Below are 11772 nucleotides of genomic sequence, written 5' to 3' on the forward strand. Positions count from 1 at the left end.
TTCGAATTCTAATGTTGTAAATAGTGATTGGTTTCTTCTTCCTACTTTGAAAGTTCTGAAAAATTTGATGTGGGGTCATGTGGTATGACACTCATCTTCAGACTGGGAGCTCTCAGGTTTGATTTTAACTCGCACAATCCTAGAGATTTTTTTCTAATTTTCAAAATTGGAAAAAATGTATTAAAATTGAGCATGTACGTACATAGATAGTTTTATTCAACTATCATTAACAGGCAAAAACTAAAAACATTAGCTTTGATTTGTTTTCATTATTTGCTCATCGTATGGTATTTAATTTGTATAGATAACGTCTAATTTTACTCAACTTGCCAACTACCACTTCAGTACCCCACCCACCCTATGGCCATTTACCATGTGTCTGGCGAATGCGCCTATAATTTGTCTCATAAAAATGTAATAGTAATAGGCATGGGTAAAAAGTAACCCGGGTAAACTATGGATATAGTCGGTGTTAAGGTTGAGTGAGTTAAGGGTTTTACGCGTTTACAACCCATTTAGATTATATTAGCGCTAGTAAAAAGGAAGAAAACTAGATATTCAAAACATTTTACAGTTACAATTAAAAGAACAAGTAGGACAAAGGGGAATGGTTCGAATAGGGAACAGATGTAAATGCCAAGAGCATACTAAAAACATGCCAAGAACATTGTGTTCTTGATTCTTAGTTTGAGATCACCTGAAAGTCTCATCCAGACACAAGCACAGGTCCCCATTGAGAGGAACGCACTCAAATGTTTACAAATCATATGTTTAAAATAAAATATATAATAGAGCAGTACTTAACAGAGAGATGATTGACAAGGTAAAAAATCGTCTCCCAAAACGAATAGCCTACTATACATTTGATTATTTCCCCTGTTGGGCAAGGGCAGGATAAAACTAAGTAATCCCATTCCAAGACAAAGACAGAAAGCAACTCATAAAACAGATGTAGGGAGATAGAAGACACAGGAAGTGACCTTCCTGCCATGCCTACAATGGGAGGCCAAAGGACTACTTTCAGATTTGTGGTCATGAAGGAATATTAATCGTTTGATAACCCTGACCGGCAATCAGGAGGTTTGAGGTTTGATCCCCAGAATAGGAAGACGAATCTTTTGGGATTTTTTTTTTCTTGTATTTTTCTTTCTTCTTTTGTCTGGCAGATTCATACACACTTTTTCAGATCATTAATTCTTTATGTTATGTAGTCATTTTGTCCTAGTCTGTCGGTGACGATGACATCAAGTCTTGTGTCAGGTCGGCACATTCACATGATCTGCATCGTAATCATATGGAACACACTCGATCCAATCAATCAACGCATTCGTGAAAAGAAATGCATATACCTACATGAGCATGGAAATCTTGAACAAGTTGAGATTTCTGTGCTTTCGAGTTTTCTGAGTTGAGTATTTTACAAAGGATATGATGAATATGAGGGAGGTAAATGTGGGTGGTCTTGATAAAAGTCACATTATAATGATTACTCCCCTTATGGTGAACTCGGTCAAGAGTCAAGAGTGAGACAATTCAATTTCCTTTTATCAGCCATCTTTTACACAACTATGAAAAGAGTTTTCACTGGTGTTGCGTTTAGTGCGTCTTGTCTTGTTCAATTACAGAAATGGAAAGTCGATTCCCACTGCGTGTTCATAACAAAAGAAAAAGCCAGCATATTGTATTGTGGATTACACACTCATACTCTATCACTCCTCACTTAACACTCTTCCCTCTCACCCATAGCAGGATAAAGAGATAGGGCATTGCTCTCACACAACATCATGTATGTAATAGATCATAACTCTCTCACCCCACCTTCCCCACCCCTAATCGTTTTGATCATTCCACCTAAGGCAATCACTGCCTTGCTAGTCTCCCGTCCCAATGATACTGGTCAGTTTGCTATGGTACTGGTACACTATAGAGTGTGAGGTAACGTCGTCTAATACAAGAAATTGATGGAGTGATGGGTGGTGTGCGGGGTGGTGTGCGTAAGACCCTGGTCAAACATGCTTCGCGATTCCCTTCAGTTCAGCATGCAAACACTGACGCATGCGTGCGCGCGCACACACACACACACACATATGGCTCACATAACACATTAACTGACACTCACTTTAGTGCTACGTGGAGAGTGATGGCATCTTTCGTTTCCATTCAACTCAATTCGCAAGAAAAAAGTTTTTAATCAACAATTTGTGCAAGGGAATGTCCAGTTTGTTCTAGATTTCCATGTTGGCCTCGGAAAGTGTTTGAGATTTTCGTGTTGCCAAAACCAACAAAATAGAGGGATTAAAAAGGGGAATTGTACAGAGTTTGAGATTTCTTTGCTCGAGTGTATGTATTAACAACATGCAACAAAGAGAGATTTGTTACATATGCTCAAGAATCCCAGCTAGGGTCAGGGCAAAAGTCCCATCTAATAAAAAAGGCAAAACTCTCTCTCTCTCTCTCACACACACACAAACACAAAGTAAGCCATTGATTCTTAAAATGGAGGAATAAATGTATTTATCATATTTAAACAATTTATAATTTTAAAAAGAACTGCAAACAATGATAAATTTCAGCAAAGCTATGTGTAAAAATACAAAAAATATAGATTTGTGGATTGAATTTGAGAGTACATTGAATAAAGTTAGAGAAAAAGTTAACATTTGTTTGGAATAAGCTGAAAAAAGGTAAGTGATAGTGGTCAAAATGATGATGATGATGATGCATAATACAATTGAGGTTGATAATGATGACGATAATACGTACTAATGTACCGTAACGATAGTAATATGTAGTAATCGCAATGCAATGGAATATTAATATGTAATAATATACAAATTGTACAAATTATCACATGAGAGAAATAATAGCTATATAAACACAAAGCAGGAAGCACTTAAGCTATTGTTTTGCAAAGTTTTTATTAGTATGGCTTATTAAAATAAATTTAATCAGATTAATTTTTATGAAATAAAAATATGCAACTAATATTTCCATCATGAACTCCATACTATATTCTCCAGTAAGTCTTTAGATATACATTCAATCTCATTCTCAATGAGTGGCTCAATGGCTGAGCGCTACAGTGGCTTGTCTTGTCAGAAATGCCAAGCAATGCTAAGCATGATCAGTGGTTGGATGGGTGTCAGTGGAAAGTTCTGGTTCTGACGCATCCTTGGATAAGACACTACACGCATTACCTCACTCGACTCTGGTGTGAATGAGTTCCCTGCTATTGGCAGTGACGAATATTTCAAGAGTGATAGTACAAAAAGGACGCCTAACAAGCAACTGGTACTGTAAGAAATGAAAATATGGTTCCATACAGTCTGTTGGGGAATAAATGAAATATTGTGATGAGCAATGAGCATGGTAAATTTGTGGGAATGCAATGCACTGTATAAATGTCAATATTTATTTATTTCAATATGGGTCTCCTTTGATACATCCTATAGATAGTTCGAAGTTGACGTCACTCAGGTCTTTGTTATTGTTTTTTGCCATCCGCGTTTATGAGTAATGCTCACTGAACTGTATTAACCCGACTATAAACGTTCATGGATACACACAGTTTTGTGTGTTGGTCCATTACCCTTCCGGATGGCAATGTTATGAGCTTCTTAGCCAAGCGCATACTATCTATAAGCTTACAATAATCCGTCACTACCTTTTACCAGACACATTCACACCTACATTGAGAGAGAATGTTTGTAAAGTGCCTTAGCAAAGGATATGAAGTCAAAGACAGAGGTTTTGGGGGTGTTTTTTTTCATTCATTGATACCAATCCACTGACTTACCATTCTCAATATCACACTTGAATTGATTACAGTCTTACACAGTTGACAGGTGTGCTTGGAATGTGCATCAAGTCAACACTATTAAAGACAACTTCTGCTTGAAGTCAACACCTTGGTTGGTCCCAAATTTTCTGTTCTCTATCCAAGTGTATTCCATTGATAATGGATAACATCAACATTGCTTAAAGTCAACCAATCTGTCTGGTCCGGCAGTTTTGGTTTTGTTTTTTGTTTTTTGTTTTTAAGGGTTTTACAGCACTTGCAACACATTTAGGCCATATCAGCACCAGTAAAAAGGAAGAAAATTGGATAGTAAAAACATTCTAGATGCACAATTAAAAGGACTTGAGGAGAAAGTACGACAAAGGGGAATTGGTTCAAATAGGGAACAGATGTAGATTCCAAGAAGACTCTATCAGTGTACGTACTTAGTTTGAGATCACCTAAAAGTCTCACCCAGACACCGACGCAAGATCCTCACTAAAAGGAACACACTCAAATGTTTGCAAATCCAAAAAAAATAAAAATAAATAACAGTTCATAACAGAGATGATTTACAAGGAAAATAATATCATCACCCAAAACTATAACTACACATTCGACTGTTTCCCTCCCAGCCAAGGAACCTCGGCCAGGGTCAGGATAAAACTAAGTAATCTCATTCCAAGACAAAGACAGAAAGCAATTGGAAAACAGATACAGGGGGATAGAAGACATAACAAATCAAAGTACTTAGTTTGGGAGTTTGGGTTCGAGCCTCGCTCGGCGCATAGTTGAGTCCTTGGAAAAGGCTCTTTAATCACATTTTCTCACCGTACTCGGGTGTAAAATGAGTACTGGGCCGTTAACAGCGTTGTCTCTGTCTGAAGAGATTGTAATATCACCTAACAGGCGTCATTTCCTGTCCTATTTTTAAGTGTTGCTGTTGGCCAGGGACCCCTTGAAAAGCACTTTGAGAACGTTCAGTGAATATTGCGCTATATAAAAGTACAATGAGGCGAATAATCTACTTACTGAGCTAAAGGACGATGAAAATGTATGTGAAGTGGCTTAAACTTCTCGATGTCTAGTCAGGGGTTTGAACTCTGGGTCCCTTGTATTCTGGTTAAAGTAAGTCAGTCAGAAGTAAAAGCCACAGTGGCAAGAAATAACATTCCGAGATTCCAAGTTTCCCACACACATAACTTCGTACCCTGATACTGAGAGATTCTGTTTTAATCAACATTTTTGTAAAGTGAGTATTTTGTGAAAAACGAGCATCTTTAATATAGGATTTCTATTTTATCATTTACCCAGACATAAACCAAATTGTGAAAATAAAAAGATGGGCTGGAAACATGACGTAACTATTGTACTCTAGTCGGCCATGGTTGGAAACATCAGTAGTGTTACCCGTTTCTATGTGTGTGTTGTAATTAGGAGGTTTTTTTTTCTTCATTTTTTAATTCAAATATAATAGTTTTCTTGAGCACGATACTTGGGGTCTGTGCATCACACGTGATTCACATTTATGGGGCAAAATTACAACCACTTTGCGCAGTAACTGCCATGCAATTTATTTTATTATTAAATATTTTATTATTAAAAATAGTTTCAGAGAATTTTCCAAACAAAACTTCATCTTGTTTGACTGATTAAAAATACAACAAACAATTTTTTTGGTGTCTGATAGGGGCTTTCTTCCTGGACGATTCAATTCAATGACGTCATCCATCATCACCAAGTACACAATTATTTATCCACCAATATAGCATAAGTTCTATTCCCTTTTCATTATTTATCTACTAGTAATAAAACAGAAACCCTGTATCTTCAAATAAAATTATAATACCATATCATCATTATTGTCATCAAGTTACTCTACAAGCAAGGGCAAGGATTACAGATTTTTTAAAAATCAAACCTCTATAAGGTGGGGGGGGGGGGGGGTCGGGGAGGGAGTAGGAATGGTGACCTTGGAGGTCCCTTCTTCAAGCCCTACTTCAAGGGCTGACATTTTTTGTATGTTTTTAAGGGTTTTACGGCGCTTGCAACACATTAAGGTCATATCCGCGCCAGTAAAAAGGAAGAAAATGGGATAGTACTACTACTATTACTAAAAAGTTTTAGAATTACAATTAAAACACCAAGAAAAGGTAAGACAATGGGGAATTGGTTCAAATAGGAAACAGAGGTAGATTCTAAGAGCACAATATCAAAGTACATTCTTAGTTTGAGATCACTTAAAAGTCTCATCCAGACAAGCACAGGACCCCACTAATAGGAATACACCCAAATGTTTACAAATCATATATAATATGTAAACAAAACATAATACAGTGCATGACAGATGATTTACCAGGGAAAAAATATCATCTCCCAAAACTAACTATACATTTGACTGTTTCCCTCTCAGCCAGGGCCGGGACAAAACCAAGTAATCTCATCCAAAGACAAAGACAGAAAACAAATTGGAAAACAGATATAGGGGGATAGAAGACACAGTAAATGCCTCCCTACCCCTGGGGGGAGGGGGGCTGACATTTTTTCATTAAGGCCAAAATGATTAAAACCTTATTTATCCACTTGGACAACACGAGTGATTTCTGTTGACATCGGAGCTTAGTTTGATGAATTATCTATAATGCTCCCTCGGTGATATCTACAGACACTGTTGAAGGGCGTGCTTAAAAGAAAAGAATGGTATGCCAGATATAAATAAAGTCCTTTTTGATCCAAAATGGTGGATATTCATAATAAATAATACACTATTTGACATTGTTTAAGATGAATGTAGTCTCTCTCTCTCTCTCTCTCTCTTCCCTTCCTCTCCTCCCCCCCCCCCCCCGCACCCCTCCTCCTCTCTCTCCTCCTTCTCTCTCTCTCTCTCTCCTCTCTCTCTCTCTCTCTCTCTCTCTCTCTCTCTCTCTCTCTCTCTCTTTAGTATTTTCTTTTTAAAACTGTGTTTGTTCTCAATTTCAATCTCAATATTGGTACCTCCTTTTCAGGCATTGCTTTCATGTACATTTAAACATACCCATTGCTGAGGGTCCGTACTCTTCATACTTTTGTTTGGAAATCAGATAAGCTGGAAATGCTGACAGAGATCCAAGTATGGATCCTCCAATCCAGACAGAATATGGGGATTCTGGATAACTTATAACATTAACTCTCATCTGTTTTGGAGACAGAAGTATCATTTCTTTACGAAGTCTTTCTGTAAACCCAGGGTTCAAGACAGTTGCACCAGTTAGGATTATGTTAGGAAGAGCATTTGCTTTGGTATCAATTGCGCATAATTCTAGAGTTCTATGAATCATTTCTTGAATACTAAGAAATCCTAGAAAACCAAATTTTGATGGCTGAAAGAGAGCCTCCATGCAATGGAACCTTTCCTGTTCAAGCCTCAAGCTACTACCATCATATAATTTGTAAAGAGAAGCAATTTCATCTGATTTTCTGCCCATCTCAGCATTGAAGTCCAAAGCTGTATATGAAAGCTCATCTTTGATTTGTCGAACATTCTCAAACTCTGACGTGGTCGTGAAGCTATGCCCCTTTTCCATAAGAGACCTTTGGAGATAGCTTGTCACATCTTGACCTGCAAAATCCTGTCGATGAATAGCATCCTTCATGCAGTGGCTTTCATGGAATGGTACGGCGAAAGAAACGCCATCGCCAATATTGACCATGACACCAGAGTGACGGCCGCAGGCGTACAGACAAAGGTAGCTTGATGATACCAGAGAAATTGCAGGACTTTCAAAGGTCTCAAACATCAACTGAGCAAGTTTTTCCTTTTCAGATCTGGGATTGAGAGGCGGGACAGCATACAACAGGGGGCGGTCTTTGGAGTCAACGTTTAATTGTTTGTAGCAATGTGACATAAGCACTTCCATGTCATTCCAGTCCGTTACAATGCCCCGTTGAATTGGATATCGAAACGAGAGAAGATGCGCATTTTCCTCCTGATCACCTACAAATCCATCTGTTTTACTATTGAAAAAAGTTCGAGATCCCATAGCAGTCGGAATATTACACGATGAAACGTCGTTACCTGCTATACCAGCCCTCAACATACTGGATCCTGCATCGACCACAACAGGCCATTGACCGTCATCATCCTCGTCCATCTTGGATAAAAGGCAACTTCAATCAATCTCAGTGCTGATAGGAGCTGTGAACAAGTGATAAAAAGAAGATGACAAATTATTTGAAACAAAAACCATCTTCGATGATAGTCGTAAACCATACAAAATTCCATTGCATGTATGGTGAACCATTGTGACAGGGTGTTCTATAGTCCGTTCCAAGTACCGTGCGCACGGAATATCGCAAATTCCTCCAAAGTTACAGTTACGAAATATGATGGAGTGATTTTTTGCAAGCTGGCTTATATTTTAAGTGACATTACGAATTTTGAATACCGATAGTGATAGACCAAACGGTTTTCTCACAATGCCGAATTCCTTTGATTTTTTCATCAATTGCAATAAAATATGACTCAAACTTTAAAAGGTTTAGAGTAATGGTGTGTTGATTCTCTTTTCCGTGGAGAAATTATTCACAACAAAGTTGTATTCAGTGGCGTAGCTTAGCAAATAATTTTGGTTTGTAAAAAAAAAGTTGTTTGAAATAATGTAACAATAAATAGTACTATACTTAACAGTGTTGAAAAAAGCTCATAGCATTCAATGTATCTCTTCCCTGGCGGACAACGGACATGTTATATATTGGACGACACAAGCAGCCTGTCAGGTGCTTATGATGTAAAAAAAAACACACAAAAAAACAACAAAACAGGGGTTCCTCCAAATGTTTATGCCCGCCTTCAAAAGGACAACGAGAAATGCTTTTAACAAAGACATAATCCCCGACCAACTGTTGAGCAAGACAACTCATAAGGTCGCACAAAACCCACTGGTCACCCATCGAGCAGGGTATATGTTTGTTATTGTTTGTTTTTGTTTTTAAAGGTTTTACGGCACTTGTAACTCATTTAGGTTATATCAGCACCAGTAAAAAGGAAGAAGATGGGATAGTAAAAGGTTCTAGAATTGCAATCAAAGCACCCAAGAGAAAGTAAGACAAAGGGGAACTGGGAACAAATCGGGATCAGATGTAGATTGTAAGAGTATACCACCAATGTACTTAGTTTGAGATCACCTATAAGTCTCATCCAGACACAAGCACAAAATCAACAAAGAGGAATAAACTCAAATGCTTACATTATAGGTACATTCAAAATAACAAATATAATAATACATTGTTTTTAACAGAGAGATGATTTACAAGGAAAACAATATCATCTCCCAAAACAATAACTATCTGTCCTGCCAGAAAGTTGCACTGTAAAGTGCGCAAAGTTGCACCAGAAAATCAAGGAAGTTGCACCAAAAGTTGTAAAAAAGGCAAGTTGCACTAATCAAAAAGCAATGATGATAAAAATAAAGGCTGGGGTTATCAAGTCGACTCTGAAAACTGTTAGTTATTCAGATCGCTTGATACTGTACGTATTCAGAGTCGACTCAAAACTGTCTACGGTATTCAGAGTCGGGAGTCACTTAAATAACTGTAACAGTGACTTGAATATGGCTACGTATTCAGAGTGGGAGTCGACTTGAATACAGACAGTTATGAGTGAGATTCAGTTACAACCACGTTTTTCTATTTTTTTTCTCCCCTCGTAACTACGGAAAATCGTTTTACTTTTTGGTATTTTCTTGTCTCTTCTGTCATGGCAGTTTTTTGCATCGGTGATTTGCATTGCGGCCGCAAAATTGCAATTTTTTGCAAATTGTCGAGATTTTGCACCAAAAAAAAAAAAAAAAAAAAAAAAAAAAGAAATATTTAAAAAAATATAGTGGGGAGCGGTGATGATAATCTTCCGCGGATTTCTGGGATTTTAGGATTTGTTCATAAATGTTCCGTAGTTTTTTGTCATGTCAAACATTTTCTGCTCAGTGGTAGTTCAGGGGGAAAAAAATAATATGCCTTCTATCATTTTTTGACACCTCTGCTCAGTTGCATGAATTTTGGTGACACTCCTTTATTTATGACGTTAGTCTAGACACGCTGGCGCCAAATGTCAAAGGCAGTACAAGACACATGGTGGCCATGAATGAGAAGATGATCGAAAGGGAAGGGGATGGTGCAAATGGGTGTAAATATGTGTGTACTTTTTTAGCTGTAACATGATAATACATTCATTTGACGATTTTAGAAGGTTTATAAGCGTGTCTTTTTTTTCTTCCTTTTTAAGTTTTGTTTTGTTTTTGTTTGATTGTTCTGAATTTGTTTATAGAATTCATTACAACTTGTGTCTAATTATTAAACAATTTAAAAAAAATATATATCAATTCATTAATTCTCTCTCTCTCTCTCTCTCTCTCTCTCTCTCTCTCTCTCTCTCTCTCTCTCTCTCTCTCTCTCTCTCTCAGCCACCCTTCTATCTTCATGTTATGTTTATAGATATCATTTGGTAATAGAGAGATAATAAGTTAGGCTGATCGATTTAAGAAATGATTGTTTATAAGCTAATTTAAATTTGCTTTGTTGATGGAATATGTTTGCAATTGATTAATAAAAAGATTCTTATTTATAAGCGACTGAAGTTGAAAAATCGCCAAGTTTTAAGAATTTGGCATTAAAATTACCAAAGTCACAACATAACCGTAATAAACTGGTATCAAATTGAAACAAACTTATCTCGCAAGAACTCAACTCGATAATTCGATAGGCTACTCGGCTCTAAATATCTGTACACATTGATGGTTATCCAGGGTCGACTCTGAATAACCATCTACAGTTATCCAGAGTCGACTCTGAATAACTGCCTACAGTAAAAATCGCCAAGTTTAATGAATTTGGCATTAAAATTAACAAAGTCACAACATAACCGTAATAAACTGGTATCAAATTGAAACAAACTTATCTCGCAAGAACTCAACTCGATAATTCGATAGGCTACTCGGCTCTAAATATTGTACACATTGATGGTTATCCAGGGTGCTTGAATAACCATCTACAGTTATCCAGAGTCGACTCTGAATAATGGGCCCACAGTTATCCAGAGTCGACTCTGAATAACCACTTCGAAAATTAACAGGACAACACCAGACAACATGATGATCACACTGAATACAGAATTGACTACTACCATACACAAAGACCACACTCAACACAGTTCATTATCATTTGTTCACTACGAGCATGAAAAGTTTATTTAAACTAATAAGGCAAACAAAGGGCCAGACATGCGTTCGTTATTCCATCAATTGTTTAAAGCGTGTTGACTGTATAACTGTAATGTACATCAAGACTAACGCAAGCACATGGAATTATTCTATACAATTCTATACTTCTTGTTCAATGAATTTATTTTATAGTATAAAATTGACACTCATTATTATTATTGTCATTATCGACTCACACTCACTCTCACTATCTGCCACTGGCCACTGTCACTGCCCACACACCCAACTTTGTAATTTGACTTTGACTTTGACTGTCTTGTTGACATGCATTCCCTTTTAACCTTTAACTCCGAGCTCATATAGACAACTAAAACCGCAATTTCTCACCTTTCCTTCTTCTTGATATATCTATGTCATTGCTATCTCATCTTGGGTCTTGAGATTCCTCAAGTCAGCAACAAGTTGTTTCTTTCGTCGAGTCGTCGAGGTCCACCCACCTTCTTTTGTTTTGATTCTAAAAATAGGCTAACATACGTGATTCAATAGAGTGATTCAAAATAATAATAATAATAATAATAATAATAATAATAATAATAATAAAATAATAATAATAATAATATAATAATAATATATAATATAATAATAATAATTAATAATAATAATAATAATAATAAATAATAATAATAATAATAATAATAATAATAATAATATAATAATAATAATAATAATAATAATAATAATAATAATAATATAATATAATAATAATAATAATAATAATAATAATAATAATAATAATAATAA

General features: G+C 36.4%; 2 protein-coding genes across 7 annotated transcripts in view; one reads left to right on the plus strand and one right to left on the minus strand.

Moving 5' to 3' along the window:
* The window catches only part of LOC144979470 (delta-aminolevulinic acid dehydratase-like), a 23734-nt gene extending 20734 nt beyond the window's left edge, over nucleotides 1–3000 (plus strand). The window contains exon 8 of the mRNA XM_078926136.1: nucleotides 346–3000. Within this exon, the coding sequence (XP_078782262.1) occupies nucleotides 346–444 (99 nt within the window). The 3' untranslated portion in view covers nucleotides 445–3000. The remainder of the gene's footprint in view (nucleotides 1–345) is intronic.
* On the minus strand, nucleotides 2498–11476 carry LOC144979469 (actin-6-like). 6 transcript variants are annotated; one of them, XR_013646711.1, is made up of 5 exons: nucleotides 11359–11475; nucleotides 6813–7952; nucleotides 6349–6461; nucleotides 4811–4897; nucleotides 2498–3326 (listed from the first exon to the last, which is right to left on the minus strand). XR_013646711.1 is itself a non-coding variant. In XM_078926135.1 (3 exons), exons 2-3 carry the CDS (start codon nucleotides 7906–7908, stop codon nucleotides 4863–4865), a joined length of 1131 nt encoding a protein of 376 aa, XP_078782261.1. In that variant the 5' UTR covers nucleotides 7909–7952; nucleotides 11359–11475; the 3' UTR covers nucleotides 2498–4862. The 6 variants fall into 6 exon arrangements, 2 of the variants coding, with proteins under 2 accessions (XP_078782261.1, XP_078782259.1); XR_013646712.1 differs by lacking the exon at nucleotides 6349–6461 and having other exon boundaries at nucleotides 11359–11476; XR_013646709.1 differs by having other exon boundaries at nucleotides 2498–4897.
* Between the last annotated feature and the right edge of the window lie 296 nt (nucleotides 11477–11772).

Source organism: Berghia stephanieae, chromosome 9, assembly GCF_034508935.2.
Source record: "Berghia stephanieae isolate SIO BIC M18660-M18661 chromosome 9, UCSD_Bste_1.3, whole genome shotgun sequence".
NCBI classification, from domain to species: domain Eukaryota; kingdom Metazoa; phylum Mollusca; class Gastropoda; order Nudibranchia; family Aeolidiidae; genus Berghia; species Berghia stephanieae.

Coding starts and splice junctions, on each gene's coding strand:
- LOC144979469 (XM_078926133.1), bottom strand. CDS start 7,908: ATGGACGAGGATGATGACGGTCAATGGCCTGTTGTGGTCGATGCAGGA. Junction 6,462..6,812: donor GTACGGACCCTCAGCAATGG/GTATGTTTAAAT, acceptor TTTTCTTTTAAG/CACGCCCTTCAACAGTGTCT.